This window comes from Falco biarmicus, chromosome 3 (assembly GCF_023638135.1).
Source record: "Falco biarmicus isolate bFalBia1 chromosome 3, bFalBia1.pri, whole genome shotgun sequence".
Classification (NCBI taxonomy): Eukaryota; Metazoa; Chordata; class Aves; order Falconiformes; family Falconidae; genus Falco; species Falco biarmicus.
Genome location: NC_079290.1, coordinates 95754983 through 95774861, shown reverse-complemented (window position 1 = coordinate 95774861; position 19879 = coordinate 95754983). Strand labels below are relative to the sequence as shown.

The 19879-nt window shown below is 45.8% G+C and overlaps 1 protein-coding gene across 1 annotated transcript; it reads right to left on the bottom strand.

Annotated features, from left to right (window-relative positions):
* Positions 1–211: 211 nt before the first annotated feature.
* On the bottom strand, positions 212–16266 carry GCNT2 (glucosaminyl (N-acetyl) transferase 2 (I blood group)). Its single transcript, XM_056331866.1, has 3 exons — positions 15125–16266; positions 2129–2221; positions 212–948 (listed from the first exon to the last, which is right to left on the bottom strand). Exons 1-3 carry the CDS (start codon positions 16071–16073, stop codon positions 758–760), a joined length of 1233 nt encoding a protein of 410 aa, XP_056187841.1. The 5' UTR covers positions 16074–16266; the 3' UTR covers positions 212–757.
* Between the last annotated feature and the right edge of the window lie 3613 nt (positions 16267–19879).

Below are 19879 nucleotides of genomic sequence, written 5' to 3'. Positions count from 1 at the left end.
TGTAGAGAGCTTTTTTAAGTAATTCAGTTCTGTTAGTTGGCCAAATAAGACAAATATGGAAGCCCCCATTTTTCAGACACAGAGAAGGGCTCCTGTGCCTGAAAGCCTGTCTGGTTTTTCTTGTCACACCCACAGATCTAGTAAAAGATGCTGTTTTCTCTTACAAAGCTTGCTGTGACAGATATTGAAAGAACAGGTATGATCTGGGAAGCAAAGTGCCTTTATTCCATTTCAGTACTTTTCCATCAGCTCTCTGCAGTAAATACCAGTGTCTTTGACAAAACGGTATCTGTACGTACGGCCAGCAGCTGTGTTCCTGCTTGGGAGATCTTGCTGACTGTGACCTTTTTGCTTACCAAATGTGCACACTTGTCTTTTAGACACAAGAAGCGCTAGAGATGCATGACTGTTTATATTTTGATAGTAAAAGGTGGCAATGGCAGTGCAGCAAGACAAAAGCTGGGGCTGGAAAACAGCACATGCAAAAAGGCAAAAGTGCTAAGCTCCTCCAGCTGCAAGAGGAGCTTTGCCCTCATGTCTCTTGTTGGATCTTTCACATTTTGGCCTCCAGGTGTTAAATTGCACCTCGTGGTGAGATTCGCAGGCAGTGCAAGACAAGCCAATCCAAGCTGCATCTACAGAACGTCTTAAAGAAACCCGTCTCATGAGTTTCTGCCTCTGGCACAGCCGAAATTAAGATTGCTGCCGCTATTCTCTTGATCGCTTTTATGGATGTCGTAGCCTGGGGTTGGGCTAGCTAAAAATACCAGTTGGGTTCCACCTGCACCTCACTCTGGGACAAGGTTCTCTGCCGATGCCTCAGCTCCAGGCACTCTACAGTCAGGGGATATGTTTTAAGCTCAAACTTATTTGCAAACATACAGGTGGAGTTAAAAAGCCACTTGAGGTCACCTGTTCCATATACACAAATGCCTCTGACATAATGGCCTGCCAAAAGACAAAGAAAAAAAGCAATGTCAGAAGCAAGGATCCAAATCATTCTTTTTGAGAAGTTTTATCTGCAAAGCCTCTAGGAATAACCTACAGAGCCAACACGCTAGCAGGCCTACTGGGCATGCAGGGAGAATAACTGTGAACGATGGGATGAAGTGAAGAAAGTTACTGCAGAATAAATAATGAGCAAAATAAGGAGGTAACTCAGAAAAAAAGTGTTAATACTTGAAAGTCTTTCTCAGATAAGGACGAAACACAGCAAAGGGAAATGTCCTTCTTTCAGTGTAGAGAAACCAATACTTTTACTCATACTAGATTTTCCACTGATTAATTCTGGGTGATATTGGTGTAATTTCACTGATTTCAATGTAGAAATGCCAATGTGAAACTGCTGTAATTGAAGCTGACTGAAGTTCTCAAAATTTTTCTCCTTAATAGAAACAACTATGTTATGGATCAAGAATTCTTGAAATAAAATTTGTATCATTAGCATTTTGGTATCCCGTTTCTTGTTGCACTTGGATATGTCAGAAGTAGTAGCAGCATGTAATGTACAAACCAGTGGCTGAAAAATTAAGTGTGCCGTACAGAGGATGATCTGCTGCTAATGTCATGCCCTGAAGTAGCAGGACAGAGGAAAACTCAAAGCTCAGCCATCACCATCAGCCCACAGCTCCATAGGTTCCCCGTCAGCTGTGGCTCCAGCAGGCATGGTACCCAGCTGAGAGCTGAGATGTGTCCAGGTTCACCCAGGACACCTGCCCTGCGCGCTGCTGCTGGCTGCAGCACAACCGCATCCCAGCACGGAACACACGTGTGGGCTGTTCCCACCCACCTGCAAGAAAATTCCCACAAGGTTTTCAAGAACATAGTGGGCTAAAACTCATGTGAGCCTTAAGTGCTGCTAAATATCCACCTTCCCAAGGCTGATATATCTTATAAAACTACTGATGAAGAAGCAACTATTCCAGCTTTCTCTCTGTTTATGTGGCTGCTATCATTCACATACGGACTATGAAGGAGAGGATTCCTTTTTAATGTCATCTCGCTGATGAAGCACTGTCTAAAGACTTGCTCACATTATGGTTAGAGGCTGTAGGAATACAAAGGCAGCAGTCACGTGGTTTTTACTATATGAACAGGTAGAAGAAATGGAGAAAAATGTACACATTACCATGACAACCTCCATGGCTCTCTTCCATATCCATCCACTTCACTGCTTTCAGGTTACCTTCCCACGATGCGTTGGGCATGGACCCTGGGACACCTGCAATTAGGTAACAGAAAACCAGATAATTAATCCTTTCAGCAGCTATGTGTTCAGGTGTATGTCCGCTCTCTGGGACCTTTCCCTACGGAGCTGGGGTGCAATACGTAGGAATATGCATCAACAGATGCCTGGCTGCTAACCTTGTTGTCAAGTTTCTTCAATGAAAGCAACTTTCATGACATAAACACAATGTCAACTCAAGAGATCTAGACATTTCACACGAGAAATAAAATCCCTCTTTTGCAACAGCCTCACTACGATACCACATGCGTGTGTAGTCACCCATGGAGTCTTCCCAACCCGCACGGCCCTCCAAGTGCTATTTGAACACTGGGTCACCGACATATAATGCTTTCACATGAATTTAGTGGTAATTTTTTTTTTTTTTAAGAAGAGACTAACAGAACAAATTCAAACATGATCCAACTGGATGGAACCGCTGAAATTCAACTGTAGCCTATAAAGTTATATAATAATGTATACAAGCCTAGGCAGATCACAGGACCTATCTAGAAGATAAACTAGTAAGAGTGCCTCTCTTTGTCCAGCTATAACCTGGCAAACACTCATTTTGAGTCATTAAGGGGAAAATGCCGAACATTCAGTGGTTGGTAATAGCTGAAGAGTAAACAGGCAACATGGATGCAACGTGTAGGCAGCTGCTGTGAGTCGGGGGAATTGCCGTACCTTCAGCACAAGGCAGTAACCGTAGCACCGTGCCCACGGGGTGAGGCGTTTGCCTTCGAAAGCAAGAGCAGATCAGGTGAGTACAGGTCGGGAGACCGCCTGGCCTGATCTGCACTGCAGTATTGTATTCAATTCAGTGATAGAAGTTTATTGAAATATTTCCTAAAACTGCTGTCAGAATACAGGAAAAAAAAAAGAAAAAAAAAAAAACACAAACAAAACCAAAATCAAAGCAAAAAAACCAAAGGCATAAAATAATAAAAGCTTTCTATGAACTCATGCCTTTCCGCAAATTATTTTGTCTTTCTTACTGGCTCAGTTGCTGGAGAACAAAGTGCAGATACAGACTCTGTAACCCACCCAATGGACAAGCCACTTCTCCGAGAAAAGCTGAAAAGCCCCAGTTTCTCACGGCAGCACAAACACCTGCGTGCAACTTATTCACCTGCTTGGGACAAACCTACCCATCTTGTACTCTTTCCTGCCCAGCAAGCAGTGCCCCCCGCTGCACCTGAGCTGTCAGAAGGCAGAGCAGGCAAGGCGTGGCGAGCCAAGTGGCATGCCAGCAAGTACAAAAATGCGGGCGTCGTTTCTGCTTTCCCATAACAAAGCAGAAAAGCAAATGAAAAAGACTGACTTGCTCAAATGCAAAGAATTACTGCGAGCGTCACCGCCGGGGCGTACCTGGGGCTCAAGCTGTTTAACAAGTGCACCAGCACTGATGGTGGCGGTGGCCAGGGGGGACAGGATTTGTCCCAAGGCAGCTGCTCCCCGCTCCCCCCGATGCAGCAGGAGGCTGGAGCAGGGGGGACAAGGTGAGCTGGGGGACAAGGTGAGCTGCCCCCACCTGCTCAGCACCCCCCCAAGCCCCCCCCCAGCACCCAGCCCTCCTCCCTGGCAACACTCAGTCATTTTCGTCAATCTGTAGTACACACCAGGAGTGGGGAGTCCACCAGTAATAACAATAGTAAGTATTAATAAATACTAATAACCCCTGATATCAGCCTAATCGTAGCTGATGCAAAAGTTAAGCTGTTTGAAAAGCTAGACACGTTCAAGTATTTTTCTTCCAGATTTTTAAAAGGGACATTTAAAGCCTGTTAATCCTGGTTCCTCCTGTTTTCCCTTTAAGGGGAATGCTTGTGTGAGTGGCAGGGAGGGAACCGCGCAGCCTTTTATGAAAACGTCTTCATAATATTTGTATTATTATCTGTCACTTGTACTAACTCCCTACACAGAAAAGACAGCCATTTTCCTTGATTTACTCTGCGATGATAACAAAGACTTTCCGAGCTTGTACAAAATGCATAATAGCACTGGTTTGGGGTTGTGGGACCTGTGCAAAGACAAGGAAGCTGAGCCCTTCAAACATGATTTTAACTAAAATAAAATTGACATTTTAATCTCCAGTTCTGACCTCTCTCTTTCTTTAACTCTAATCAGCTCATCTTCCAGATTGTCATAACTTCATTTAAAAAGTGTACTAATCTAGGCTGTTTATTTTGCTGGTTAACCACAATCCTAAATGAGGTGATTTGCCAGCAGTTCTGTAAAGCGCAGTTTCAGCTGGTGACTGCAGCACACACAAGAAACCCTCAGTGCTGAAACAGCAGCCAAGAGTGTGTCATCATCCTAACCTTGGTGTTTTCTGAAAATAAAAGGTGAAAGCAAAGTGAGATTTTGTTACTGTTTTGCGTTTTTTCTGTTCCTTTCCTAGACGGCAACAAGTACAGTACCTCTGCAGTTACTATAACCCAACAACTATTTTGCTTGTGAGCTTGAAGAGAAGCACAGTGAGGGACAAATGAGACCCTAAAGGCACTGAACAATGTCGGGGGGGGGGTTGGGGTTGGAGTTCGGGGGGGGGTTAAGAAAATGGATGGGAGAAAGGTTAAACATCAGGGCTGGGTTTTTTTCTGTTTGCTTGCTTTGCTCTGTGTTTTTAAGGATAGTTCGTTCCTGGTAAGTAAGGGTGGTGGTTTGCAAATACCGACTCATGACTTTTATATCAGATGCAAAAAGACTGTATGATCCTCCAGCAGAACCACCACAACACTTTGCCATAAACAGAGATAGGCGGCAGCTGTAACCAGAACTTCATGACTCTATTTTTCCCCCTCTGTATATCTGTATATTGGGTCATTAGCAAATAAAATAACATGCCAAAAAGTGTGGGTTTGTCCTGGGGAAAATTCAGAAAAAGTTACTCTTCCACAGAAAGCATTAAGCTAAAGATAACACTTTATAAAAGACAAAAAGAGGCAGTGATGGCAGGGGATAAACACTTTAAATGGGCTGGAATGTGCATTACCATCCCAAATTAAAAACCTGTTTGTAACAGATGGTAGTAAATGTGGTGTGTGGATAGACTTGGTAAATGCTGACACAGTGGGAAAGCAGAAAGATGACTGACAAAACAGGAACGACCCCAGGACATCCACAAAAGCACTGGAAGGCACTGCCTTCCAGAAATACTGAACTACTGACTCCACATTATTCACCATCACCCAAATTGAGTAAACTAGGCATTTCTGGAAGTTAATTAAAGAGCGGGGGAAAGCATAGCTCAGCACTGGGAAAAAAATGGATTTACCATATTTTCCTTGAAATATTTGTTTCAGCAACTGATTTCAGATTTGTACACTGTTCGGGGGCTTGTTCTTATAAATACAGTTTGTTTGTGAAGTGGTGCTGATGGTGAAAGTTAACAGAAACTTTGGCATGAATTGCTCGCTGTACTTTTATCCAGCTCTTTTCCAAACTGCAGCTCCTGCGTTGAATCATCTGATGGATAAGAAGGAGAAGGTCTCAGCTGTAGTAGCTTCATTTGATGATACATCTTGAAAGACAAATTTTCCTGAGCAGTTATTGACCCATAGATTAACCCCAGGGTCTTTGGCAGGGTTGCAGTCCCACCTGAGACGAGCTGAACTCCACAAGGCTGTTCAGGAGACACCTGCTTCCCAGAGTGGGAGCCCGCTGGACCTGTGGGGACACCCTGGGCTGAGGACAGCCGGTGGGATTGCTGCTCCACAGGAGCTGCCGGTGCCCACCCCGGCACCATGAGGCATGGTTCTGCCAGCTTCCACCTCAGCTGCCCAGGCAGGGTGCTGGCAGCCAGGTTTGTCTCTCAACACGTGTAACGTACCTTTAGGAGATGAATCTGCTCATAGGTGGAAGGAGACAGATTCAAGCAGCCTGACTGGAGTTCCCCCCTAACAAAAACAAGGGATGTTGGCAACTCAGCATCTGGGAACGTCAAGACAAGTCTCTGTTACTGCAGCTGGACTGAAGTTTAGTTGCTTACATGCAGGAGTGGGAACAGACATTACCTGATGCCAGAATTTAGAAAGAAAAGAATTCTTCCTTAAATTACTCCCATCTGATTCTGTTCTTCAAGGGCTTGTGCTGTTTGAACCTTATTATACCAATGTCTATTAGTTGTAAAGATAATCAAGTAAAGGAACACAAGCCCATTTCTTAGCTGTGACTTTTCAAAAAGACCTGTTGAAGACATACCCTTCCTTCTCTTGTCATCACTAAGTAGTGTTTTAGTAAGAAGCAAACAATTGGTTGTAAAGCAAAGTATTGTTCCTACTGAAAGCAGCGCTCAAAATCCAGCGGCTGCAGACTGCACAGAGACCACAGGCTATTTTAAATTATATCTTCTCAGATGAACCAAATATCTGGTGGACAGGGGACAAGAGTAATTTTTCAGGGAATTCTGCTGTGAAGAAGGTGAGTTTTTGTGACTGCTGCAACTGTGTTGCAACACCTTCGGTTAAGTAAGTTTTTCAAAAGAGAAAGGTTTTAACTATGAGATTACAACAGCTTTGTGGGCATGAAACTCAGTAACAGTCACAGGAAAATCCCTATTTTTTATGCCTTACTCCTATGAGAAGTTCTTGCTCAACCAGGAAGTCTCATTATAATAATGGAGAATATGAACGAGAGAACAAGGATTAGTTATATGAGTAATGCTGCAGACGCAGATACAAAATACCTTTTTTCTAGAACATGGCTTATTCAGCTAGCATCACAGTCTGGAATCAATACTAAAAGCTTCTCTGTCTGTCTTTTGAAGGGTGGGCACTAAGCTAAGGAAAAGGAACATTACCAGGCAGAACAGAACCCCAATAGTGCATATTAGTATGATGCATGCATTGAGGAGAAGGTTGTTCCAAAGACCTGTCTACAATATACCGAATATACAAGATACCGAAGTAGTTTTGAATGATTAAGTTGCTGTAGTGAGAAACTCAGTGCAAGCTAAATCGTCTGGAAAAAAAACCCCACAGGCCTGCTTGTACAAGCAAATGGCCATATAAACACTTAAAAATAAGGAATTGGCTAATGTGATTGATGAACGTGCTAGCAATGCTAGTCAGAATTTTCCGGTCTTACTCTCAGACCTCACATCCACACCCAAGGGATGTGAATGGAATGTTCCTTGAGAGCCACCAGCTCTTGTTTGGGTGTAAAGCTACTGCTTCAGAGGCACTGCGGTGACACTGCAAGGACACCTCCCACCTCTCGTGACAGCCTGCCAGCTTGACCCCCAGCGGCACCCACCACATGCCTGCCACTACCTGAGACACACTGTGCCAGCTGTCCTCCTCATTTTTCCCTCTACCGTTCAGCTCCCAGCTGAGGACCTGCCACCAGGATGGTGCAGATACACTTTCACGGTTTGGGGGTGGTTTAACACTCCAAAGAAAACTATCCACCATTTTAATTCTTTCCCGATCATTGGTAAAATGAATGAAGATGTCAGCAACCTTCATCCTGCTTGGAGAGAGCTCAGAAACATTGCCCTTAGACCCAATATACAACTGCGTCAAAAACACTTAAAATGGTGGTTGGCACAGGTGAATGAATTCTTGGAAAAGTAAGCACCAGCTAGAATGCAACGTCACCTTCCATAGATTCCCAGTTTCTGTGCCAGATTAGCAGCAACAGGAGAAAAAACTTCACTCAAAGATAGGGGGTTGAGGCTGCTAATGTCCCTGGGTGCCTGTGCTCGATGGGAAGCTGCTGGAGGCTCCGTGGTTCTGTGGCCTGCCCAGCGAGCTCAGAGAGCGGTCTGGGTTTGTGGGCTTGCACAGGACACTGTGGGCTACCCCTCTAGTAATCACCTGCCTGGTATTCATGCTGATGCGAAAGTTTGCCTGGTTTTGCAGCAGGTAGCGATGGCATGCTGTGCACCCAATGACCTTTTTGGGCTGGCACAAGAGCAAAAGTGGCAAGGTGCTCCTTTTTTTTCCCCCTTCTATAAGACACGTGATCCACACCTGGTCCCCATTCTGAAGGCTTCTTGTAGAAACCAGGAATAAACGTGGTTCTGCCCTGGCACTTTCCCTGCAAGCCCCCAGCTTCCCTTACACCGAGTGACTGCCAAGCACCACTCCTGATCTCTCTGGAGGGATGTGTGTGACCAAGGCACAACCCAGAGGTGGCACCGTACTGCCCGTGCGTGGCTGGGTGAATTTTGTGCCAGCCATAATGAGTGGGGATGAGAGGTGCATTACTGTAGCTAACCACCTCGCACCCCGTGTGAAGGCAAACCACCCCAGGCTAGTTGCTGTTGCTCTCTGCAGTGACAGGGAACAAAGAAATGCTGAGCATGGCACCGTTGCTACATCGCCAGCATTTTCAGGGAGAGAAAAGAACCACATGCTAAGGTCTTGTCATGGAAGCTTAGAAGGGCTGCTCTAACATGGCAAGATGCATCTGCAGCCTTGCCCAGTTGCCAGAACGTACCTGGGCACTTGTACCAGGCAGGGAATGGGTGGGTGACTGCTGTAACAGCCAGTTGCCACATGCAGACTTTCTCTTGCAGCTCATAGCCTGAAGGGCTTGCTAGGGATTTACCAGCTCTTATATTAGGGCTTGCAATACTCATCACACCTCGGCAAAACCAAGACTGATGCCCCAGACAAGCGATCCCCCAGTAGCCTAGTGTGTTGCCACACTTCCCTGCCATACGTGCACCTGAGTTGGAAGGCATGGGTGCTGGGATGGGGTTATTGGTGCTGGACTTGGGATGAGATGGAAGAAGCAGTGTCTGGATGTGAATGTTCTCATGCAGATGTGGCAACGCAAGTCGAGACGGACATAAAAACACTGATCTACATGGCTGCGTTCTGACAAAATGGCCAAAATGGCATTTATTATTTTTACATATGGCTTCTCTATCTTAGATAGTACATGTGTCAGACCCTGATGACCTGCTGCAGACCCCAACATGCAGGGTGGTTTTTTGTGGTATCCAGGAACAAGGATCCTGGGTGAGCGCCAGAACCTGCAATCTCTTACACTTACCCTCAGGAAAGGAAAGCAAGAGGAAAGGGGAACATTGAAAAACAGGTGAAGTTCAGCATGGGGGAAATGGCAAGAGATGGAGAGCAAAGAAAGGATATTGAAGCAGGAGAAACGTAGAGCTGAATAAGGACCAACCAAAATGGCATGCTGGCAGGAGACAGCAGCTGTGGCAGAGCAGGCATCACCTAGCTACTTATGCAACATGAGCCCATGACATTTTGGAGTCTTCTACTGGCACATACTTGCTAGTGTGCTTTTTAGGACCAGCATTGTGCTTGGCAGTGGTGCAGGCTGCTCCCCAGCTGAGATCTTTGTGCCCCTCTTGGCTGCCGCAGTGCACTGGATGTGCTGCTAATGTACATCTTTTGGTTTGGTTCCACCAAAGAAGGAATCCACTTGCGCACTAAGACCATTATCTGAATAAAACTAGCGTACCATAAGAGGGGAACAGCTGGATGGAAAGCACTTCAGAAGCACGCTTCTGCTCCCAACTAAAACGTTCATTTTCATTCCACAATCAGCAAAGTAAATGTGTCTGTGCAAAGCCTGCGTCAAGAGTGCTATGCTGTGTCTGTGCAGCAACGCCATGCCTTTTGGAGGCACACCAGCTAGCTGCATGGTGGTGATTCCTCAGCTCCTCAGTGACAATGCCACATGAAGCATATTCCTGAAGTTCTTGCTCCTCTTGTTCATGGCTCCGCACAGGCCCTTCAGTTGCGCTGATGCAATTTCTGTGGAGCCACAGAGCGAACCCCAGGGGGAGCAGCACCCTGCTAGGAATAATCCTTCCCCAAAAGCATCAGAGTGCAGATGCAAAACCCAATTTCTTCTGGTCATAGCTGGGTTTCTTGTTATGCTTAGAAAGCTTGTAGTGTTTGTCCAGCGTGGACATCGCCATGCAACACTCCGCGGCATCTGTCCAGTGTGCTCGCAGAAGAGTCCCCCCAAAACTTCTCTGCTTCTTCACCTGGTTTATTGAGTTTTGACTGCAGTTCACTTCTAAATCCAGCTGTAGCCGTGGCCTCCGATGTAACAGCTCTTCCTAGGAACAGAGATCCTTCATAACCCCTAGTGAGGAGAGTGAAGGGCACCTCAGGGCTGGCTCTGGTCAGAGAGCTTGTGGAGGAGAGAATGCTCTGCCAGCATCTTTTTGTGACTAAATATCTAAGACCTCATTTTCCTTTTCAGTACAGCGTCTCCATGCATGTTGGTGATGTTTTGAAGCTAGAGGCAGTGCCTGGTACACACTGCTGAGCATCAGGAGCCATTGCATGCACCCTGGTGAAGCAGGTAGGAGGCAGCATCTCGGCTGTGTTTCCCAGCCTGCAGTAATAGTTCTGGTCTCTTTGCAACAGAGCAGAGAGGACAGAGACCAGCTTGCCAAGATGTTGTCAAGAGGGACCACGGAAATGGTCTGGATAATATAGGACATTCTTGGTATGCCTGAATTTGGGAGAAACCTGAACAAGAAATTTGCAGAACAGGTGCAGGAGACTAGGAGAAATATTTACCATGTGCACAAGTGTATTCAGTCACAGTTTTGAGAGAAAGGATGAAGATGGTGGTTAAAGTACTCTGGGAGATGAGCCTCTTACCTAAATACATACTGCTGGCCTTTGATTTATTCCCTGTCCCTGGAACACCCTGGCTGTTCCCATAACCACCGAGCCCTTTCGGTCCTGCCAGCACAGCCATTTATAGGATACGTAGTGATCCAGGGCAATGACTGATTACAAATGAACTCTTTTACATTTTCCAGGCTGGTGTTAACCCAGATCATTTAAGACAAAGATCATCTGTACAGATGAACCTGATGCCAGCAGCACCCCTAGAAGAAAGGTCAAAGTGGAAAATAGATGCTATTTTTACAGGATATTGCAGTAAACTACCTGTGGCACACAGGTGACATTTGTTCATCAGACTATGGGCTAGTCCTTTTAACATTTATTTTGGCATTGAGGATGCACTCTTGAATATTTCCTTATAGCTTACTCGTCAGTTGGAGGGTGTGCATGGGATAATCTTGAAGATTAAAGCAGACAAAGCCATGACTTGTTTCGCTGGGATCAACGTGAAAGAACTTCCTATAGACAAAATCTGTAGCACAAAGACCTGAGCATGTGAGTTTTAAACAGGCAAAGTTTGCAAGAGTGATATAACCCATGGGACTTTAAAGTTTGTATCTCCATATCCTCATTTCCTAGAAAAAGTCTTAAATGCAATAACAAAAATATGTTCAGTTAGCAGTACTGCATTCCCCAAATACATCTCGTCTGCATTGGGGTGAAAATTGTAGAGAAACTGTTAGTACCGGTAAAACACATGCAATGCCTTTAAATATCCTGCCCTACCCTTCCAAGTTCAGATGTTAAAAAAATATCCGTACACAGGTGGCATTGTAGAAGGTGGCATGAGCCAGGCTCATGTCTCACTGTCACTGAAAAGGGAAGGTCTGGCTCTTGTTCCTCCTCTCCTTCCCATTTTCCTCTCCTTTTTGCTCACATCTGTGTGTTCGCCCCCAGCTTTAATTTGTGCTGACTTCCGTGCTGGCCAGATCCTCCACCAAGTCAATTCAATTCATACACTCAGTCAGAAAAAAAAGGAGACTTGTTTTTCCTCAGATCTAGTGAGTTGAATTGGCAAAGCTCCTGGCACAGGACTGGTGGGCAGAAGGGAGTGGAAAGAGATGAGCAGGAGAAAATTTCCTGTTTTGGCAACAACCAGCTCTTAGTGCTCAGCCACCTTGTGCACACTCACCCTTAGTAAAGGAGTGGGGCCGGTGCAACCACATGTGTTATCTTGCAGGTGAGCCAATTCCCAAAAAGCAGCTGAATCCAGTGCATTAGACTGGGAGTCAGGTGTCAGTGCTCCAGTGCCGGTTGAAGACCTTGGGAATACCATTTCACCCCTTTCTGCCTGCTGCTGTGAATGGGAAATAATAGTACCGATCCCCCTTGTAAAAGCATCTTGCACGCTCACATCTGTATGAGAAGTGCTGCTATTACTTCTCCTGACCTTTATTTTCCCACTTGAACAATGTGTAAGTTACTAGGGGACCAGCGTATGTGTGCATCAACGTGTGTGTCAGTGAGTATGAAGGGTTATCACCTGAGACTGCCTGCATCCCAAGTCATGCATATGCTGTGACCATATCGCATGGAAGTGGAGACAGGACTTTGGCTCGGAAGAGGATTCAGGAAAGTTCCCCTGAAGGACTCTGTAGCATGGGCTGTGGACGCACACCTCTCCCAAGGCAAAGAGAACCCCATTTCTGCTCTGCGTGCTCACACTGCTGGCCTGGGACGTGGCCACTAACCTGCACTGCGGTGGTATGTGTTTCTTGTGAGACCTGGGGCAAGTCATTTAGGGCCAGCCACTTCAGGCCTACATATTTTGCAAATGCTTTCCTTTAACTGCCCCGTGCTTCTCTTGCTTATCTGAAAAGTGACTTTCAAAAATTTTCTGTCACACGGGAGTCATGTGGGAGGTAAGTGGCCTGAGGTAAATACCAAAGATAAGACTGTTATTTGAAAAGCAACTGAATGGGAATTGAAAGTCATAAAATCATAGAATCATTTAGTTGGAAAAGACCTTTGAGATCACCAAGTCCAACCATAAACCTAGCAGTGCCAAATCCACCAATAAACCACATCCCTAAGCACCACATCTACACATCTGTTAAATATCTCAGGGATGATGAGTGAACCGCTTCCCTGGGGAGCCTGTTCCAAAGCGTGACAACCCTTTCAGTGAAGAATTTTTCCTAATATCCGATCTAAACCTCCCCTGGCCCAACTTGAGGCCATTTTCTCTTGTCCTATCACTTGTTACTTGGGAGAAGAGACCAACACCCACCTCGCTACAGCCTCCTCTCAGGCAGTTGTAGAGAGCGATGAGGTCTCCTCTGAGCCTCTAGGTCTTTAGCCTTTAGGGGGCTAAAAGAAATCTTGGTCTTCATTGCATGACTCTGGGTAATAAGCATGCTATTTTAAGATTTGGGGGCCAAACAGTCTTTTTTAATCTTTTATCTGAACTGAGATTATCACAGCTGTCTGAAACCACAAATATCTGTTTGATTTAGATCTTTCATGATATGCTGTCCATCCAAACTGGTCCTTAAATGATCTCTCTGCTAGCCTGGGAGCCTCCAGCTATTGGTTCTAACAGCTAGACCACTGCCTGATACCATTATCTCCCTTTGATATGCCTGAAAAGCTAAAAGAAAATGGTTTGGTTAAACTTGGACGAGAGGTTTTTGTTAGAGGCAGGAACTGAGTCCCAGGCTAACACCCATGCACTGGGAGGGATGACTTCTCACCCCAGCATCACTCAGAGCTCTCGATCTGACTCAGACACATTCAGAGGAGTGTCTCACACCCTGTGCTACACTTACAAGATTGGATTCAAAATCCTGGACAGCAGCAGCTCCTGAGTACCTCTGTCAGAGCTTCATGGCCACATTTTACATCCCTAATGTAATGGCAGGGAAAACAAGGAAGAGGAAAAAAACATACCTGCCATGGAAATGTTGCATCTTTCAGATGCAAAGAGAACAAGCACGAAAAAATGTTACACCAGTGTGCCATAATGGAAAGCATACGGTGATATTTGTGGAAATAAACAATGAAATGTACAGCCTATGTAAGCTACACAGTGCAGTACAGCAAAAGGCAACCACCTAAAGCTTTCTGATTGTGGAAAACATCTCTGGTCCCAGGTTTATTGCTTCTGAGGCAATAAGCTATAACAAGATCACAGCAACCAGCTTCCTGGAAAAGCCAGCTAGCTACAAATAATGTATGCTAATGATTACACCATTTGTGTATCTTGTGCACGCCAGATGCAGAATATCATTATGGGAAGAGCAAGCACTGTTCTTGTAGAGGGTTATGTGGTAATTTGAAAGCAGACTGGCCTTGCAAAACGAACCCACAGTCTGCTGCTTAGATTAAAGTAGACATGCCCTGCCTCTCTGTTACTGCCCCATTTTCATTTCCCGCAATTACAGTAGAGAGAAAGTGGAAAGGAAAAAAAAAGACAAGAGAAGAAATGTATCCTTGCTTCCATTCCTCATATCCCTGCTTTGGGCTGCTGTGAAGTTCTAGGGAGTCAGGAGCAGTAAATTCCTACCAGGTGCTTCTAAAAGCGACGTGCATGCTGGAGAAGGCCTGTGCATCTTCTGATCCTTTCACAATCATATGAACAAAGTAAAATTAATTGTAGATACATAAGGCAAAGATGAAAATACTGGCTCTGATTCTGTTTCTCTGAACAAATATTTGACCGTGTGCAATGGAGTTCAGGCAACAGCTATGAGCACCTGGGGGTTTTGCAGGCGTTATGGGAGAGCTGGTGTGTGTGCATATACGTGTGCCCACAGAAAAGCACATGAAGACTAGAAGAAGGTTCTAGCCTGAACTCAGATTTTCTGGCTCTGGAATAATAGATAGAGATAAAATTTTGTGGAAAAATAAAATTCCCCTCAGAAAAATTAATATCTTGCAGAAAACACTTTCACTACTACGTTTACACAGCTTCTATATTTGAATCTTTATTCCTTCTTTTCTCTTCATCTCAATTTTTACTGATAAAAGCCCTAAGCCAGCTGAAATGTCCAAGGATTTCAATTTGAACTTGGATGCCCTGAGCTTCTTGCTGCTCAGACGCAGAACGGCAGTGCACATCACGCGCGGTGCAGTCCGCCCTCCCTCAATGATCAAAAAGGGCAATAAGCCTATTGATAGATCAGCCTTTTACGTCAGTTATGATCTGATCACATTTTTCACCGAGGCTTTGTCAAAGTCAGCCTCAGATATGTGTGTGTGCGAGTGCACGTGCACACCTCTGCATGCACGTGTGCACCTATAGAACAAAAAGTGAAAGTGTGCTCACCCGGGATCCTGTTAAGCGTCACCCAGAAGTGCTCATCGGGGCTGTAGGTGTCCTCGGACCAGGCCAGCAGGTCAATGGCACGCTGGTCCTCCAGCACGAACTCCACAAAGGGCCGGCTGACGGCCACGTACGCGGAGCCAAAGTAGATGGTCAGGTTGTGTGGGGGAGGGGGCTTGCGTACAAATGTCCACAGCATGAAAGAAAATAAAGAGTATAATTGCTCCCTGTGCACATATTTGGTGCGGGCGGAGATGTGTGGGGGCTGCAGCACCCCAGGGGTGAGGTTCTTCCCCCCGAGGCCCTTCAGCCACCGGACAATCTCCCGGTTGGTCTTCAAGGGGAAGTCCTGGCCGCAGGTGTTGAGCAGGTAGCGCCAGGGCACGGCCGAGGCCAGCAGGTCTCTCATGCAGTGGAGGTCAGCCCGCAGGCGGGAGATGCCTCCGTAGACCACCCGCTCTGACCGGGAGGCGAGGAAGGCGTTGGGGAAGCAGCTTAGCAGGCGCCGCACCGCCTGCCAGAAGGAGGCCGGTGCCTTGGCGTCCACATGGATGCAGTAGATGTTTTGGGGCATGTAAACCGCTCTGAATAGCCTCTCGAAGGTCTCAAACTCTTTGTGCAAGGTCATGACGTAGGCGATGGGGAAGGCAGCCTCCTCAGCCGAGAGGGTGCGGGTCACGTAGTGGTTCTGCGTGACATACTCTGTGCAACTGGATTCCCTGAATGATGTTTTTAAAGCATTTTCCTTCAGAAAGAACACCCTGTCTTCAATAAGTGCTTTACAGGCTTCTGCTAAAGTTGCGCTCACTGAGAAGTTGAGCCTCTGAAGAGATCTTTGTGCATGCAAATTAACAGCATAGAAAACAAATGGAAGAGAAACACTGAGAATCAGAACAGTGAAGAAGCAATACCTGAGTGTAGTCATCTGCTCAGAGAGAGTCTCCCTTGGCATATTGCAAAGAGATCAGATCAGACACCACAAACGGCTTGTTTTGCTGGTCGTGCTTCCTTTCTGCTGCAGAACGCATGCATCTGTCTGATGCATAGTAGGTAGCTGCTGTTCTTACTTTTGATATTAATAGTTGCATTGTCATTGTTGACATGGAAGCAGCCTAAGTAGTGAACCGCTTGCAGATGGAAGCTGCTCCACAGCACCCTGAAGATTAAACAGACATATTCCATAGTTACTAGCATTATATTATATTTATATGATATTTCAGTGCCCCTGAATTCAGCTTATGGGTATGTTCTTACCTGCTTCCTCCCCATTCTCCCTGTGTCTATCATATAGCTGTAAATCTTCCTGTGTGTGCATGCTGTGACAGGAAGATCTGATGTTTACCTCTAATTCTATTTTTTCACTTACAGGAACTTGGTGTTTTTTTGAACCACCCAAATCTATCAGTCATCACTGTTTCAGAATTATGAAAGGCTGTCCAGCACACCACGCTACCATGCAAGGCCACCAGCACTCACACATAAGAAGCAGGAAAATAATTTTTTGTCTCTGTGTAGAGTAATGTCAGAGCCATCAGGTTTTTTGCAGCAATGTTTTCTTCATTTCTAAATTTGAAATTTGCCAAATGGTTTCTGCTAAGTGTCATGGACGAGTTGTGGTGAGCTCCAGGCTTACATCCACCACAAGGAACTGGGTTAGCAAAACCTGCTATTTAAGCTACTTAAGCTAACCTTAGATTTTCTGATGAGACATTCTTGTTTCTAAAAGCCATGCATGCACTTGGTATAACAACATGCTTATGCAATGAGACCTTGTGGCGTGGCTCTGACTAAAGTGAAATACTCGGTAACTCCCTCTCTTCCAGCTGTGAGTCTGTTCGTGTGGATCTCCCGCCATGAGACAACATGTTTGGGGCATATAAACTTTTTCCAACATCATGTTCCTTTGCTCCAATGCGAAGTAATGCTGAGGCAATATCAGATGATCTGGGGTTATGCCAATAGATGTTTTGATTGAGCAATCCAGCCTGCTACAGAGTCAGAAATACCATCAGCTGCCTTCCAGCTCATGCAGACAAGTCACCTCAAGCACTGGCAGGTCCCTCCCAGAAGCTGCACTTTCCTCCTGTCCTGGCCACAGTCTCTGGGATTCTCCGTTCAAACAGGCTGCAGGCTGTGGCTTCAGCCTGTCAGGTAGGTCACAACCTGCAATGAGGAGTGCTGGAGAAGCTTTGTAAGGACTTGTGGCCAGAATGTCCCCCAAGAGGGGCACCAGCACAGGACAGACCTGACAGTCAGGCTTACTGGGCAGCAGAGCCACTCCTCACCTGGGAGCCAGCAGGGACAGGCAGGGAGAGCTGTGGTCACGCTGGAGATCCAGCACAGCCTGCTTGGTGGACACCAGCGCCCTTGGAAGGAGGACGGCTCCAACAGAGCTGAGGGGCTGGAATGGAGGTGTGCAAAGCACCAGGGAGTAAAGGAGACTCACCTAGCACTGCTGAGAAGTCGTCTGGGAAATGCTGTCACAGCCCAGCAGTACAGCTTGGTAAAAAAGGATTCCGAGAGGTGAGCAGACGCTGAGCTGAGACCACTCTCCAAGTCTAGCAAAGAAACGCACAGCAAACACTGCCATGAGGGGGAAATGTGTCCCGGCTCAGTTACTCGTGAATGCTGTCCTAGGAAGCGCAAATCTGCTTCAAACCCCTGTTCCTTCCTAATTTGATTGTTACAGTGAATTCTCCCCAGGAGCAAGCAGCAGTCACCCCCCTGACACCTCGGTGATGCAAACTGCCATGACAGGTGCCTAAGGCCAGCAGCCTCCTGCTCTGTGCACTCCACAGGCCGTTAAGTTTAACACCTTCCTACCTGCTCACAGGGCCAGCTGGCTGCAAGACCATTTCTTCCCCTGTGCCATGGTCTTAACAGGTCCCTCCAGCTGGAGTTAGGAAGATGTGGAAGGAGGAAAACCAGGGGCAGGTGCCAGCATTCCTGCAGAAGTCAGGATTTCCTTGGAGGAGCCTCAGGTGGGGGCAGAGAACACAAGTAGCTTTTCCAAAGTACCAAAGGGCTGAGAGATACTCCAAGGCAGTTAGATGCCTTTGAAACTGTCTGCTCAGATGCTTTTAAAACTATCTGGGGCACTGTGGAACCTGCTACACAGCTAGGAAAACTTTTAAGAACTTGATATATATATATATATATATAAAAGATATATATCAAAGGAGACTGTTTTTTCTTAGGTGTTGAAGTTTGCATTAGTAACGTGGTCCATACAAACTGGTAAGCTACGTGCAGAAAACAGAGATAGACCATCATAGGAGTGAAATGCAAGATTTAACTTCTGCTTCGTGTGTTTTGGCTTCTTTTTTTTTTTTTTTCTTGCACAGACATCGGGTGTTGCAGCAATCCAGACTAACCATGATCTTTTGGTACTACCAGACTTCAGGGAAAGAAGGCTGCATGCTTGGTGCTACTTCTTTAATCCTGGTGCTGTGATTCTCTGGCACGGTTAGTGAAAAAACTAAAAAACTGAAAACATACATGGAAATGACTGCTGTGGGAAACCAAGCTCTCAGAACCTTTGGGTTTTTTTGTGGGTTTTTTGTGGTCTTCTTTTTTTATTAGTTCTACCTTGAGCTGCTTTTTGTGAAATAAGATCCATTCTTTGGATTATAGGCAGAAATTGGCGGGGGGGGCGGGGCACAGCAAAACAAAGAAATAGAGTGTACAAGTCACATGAGCCACCGCAACGGAAAAACTCTTAGGTATTGGTGAGTTGTCAATTTTACAGACTCATCTGAAATTCAGCTGCAAGGAGCAGCCAGATCTACATGTAAATCTGAACCATATTATGGTAAGTATCAGTGAAAAAGCATCAAGGTGACAGGAGACCTCATGATGCCCATGGCTTCTCCTGCTGTGGATTGTATTGGACCTCAGCATCTTTTGGGTGCAAAAACAGACTTACTGGACAAAAACATAACATATTTACTGTGCTGTTTGACAGAGGTTGTGTAAAAGGGGTCTGTGCTGATAGAACTAAAACTGTTGCTGGCTAAGATTTGCAGTGCTGCTCTTTTTTATTGTTCCTTGGACCTGCATTGTAGTAATTCTCATTTTAGCATCCGAGGAGCTTTTGGTGTGGCTTTTGTAGGGGAAACACACTCCCTGGTAAAATTAGTGATTGAAATGGCTTCCTTGGGGATGAATGGGAACAGACCTTTCCAGACAACAAAGATGTTATCTTAGGAATATAGTTAGTATTCAGTAAACTGCTCCTAGCCTTAATAAATGTAGGCAATAGGTTTCAGCTAATTTGATAGTTAATTTAAAAGCAACATGCACGGCTTTGCATATCAGATGTGAGTTCCTTTTTGGTCTGGGTCAATAGTGACAATATTATGCATTTCATGCCTATTGGGAGTCACTTGGCATTTTCTATTCTATTGTTAGGACAAAACCCTCTGCATCATGACATTCCTTTTTGTGAGCCTCTCGTGCAAAGCTGTCAGTTTGAATTGGCACCATTATTACAATCACAGTGAGACTGTCATGAGCAAACGATTTCTCCTCAGTGTGGCTTTTATGGTTAGCAAGTGCAGGTAGCCACAGTCCACTGTCTTGTGCCCAAGCAAAGGATTTCCTCATCCCTCACACCTTATTGCACTGAGATGAAAATTCTTTGGTCTTGTGCTGCTCTGGGATGTCGTGCAATGTGCACAGTCTCCTCAAAACCCTCCTCTTGGAGCAGCCTGCCTGGCAGCAGCCTTCTCTAACATGTGCCTTATTCGCATGTCCCAC

Bases quoted from the DNA above. Each gene is read 5' to 3' on its own strand.
- GCNT2 (XM_056331866.1), bottom strand. From the start codon at position 16,073: ATGCCAAGGGAGACTCTCTCTGAGCAGATGACTACACTCAGGTATTGC. The intron at 2,222-15,124 runs GTGAGCACACTT...ACCTAATTGCAG, and splicing joins GACGCTTAACAGGATCCCGG to GTGTCCCAGGGTCCATGCCC. The intron at 949-2,128 runs GTAATGTGTACA...GTCTTTTGGCAG, and splicing joins GAGCCATGGAGGTTGTCATG to GCCATTATGTCAGAGGCATT.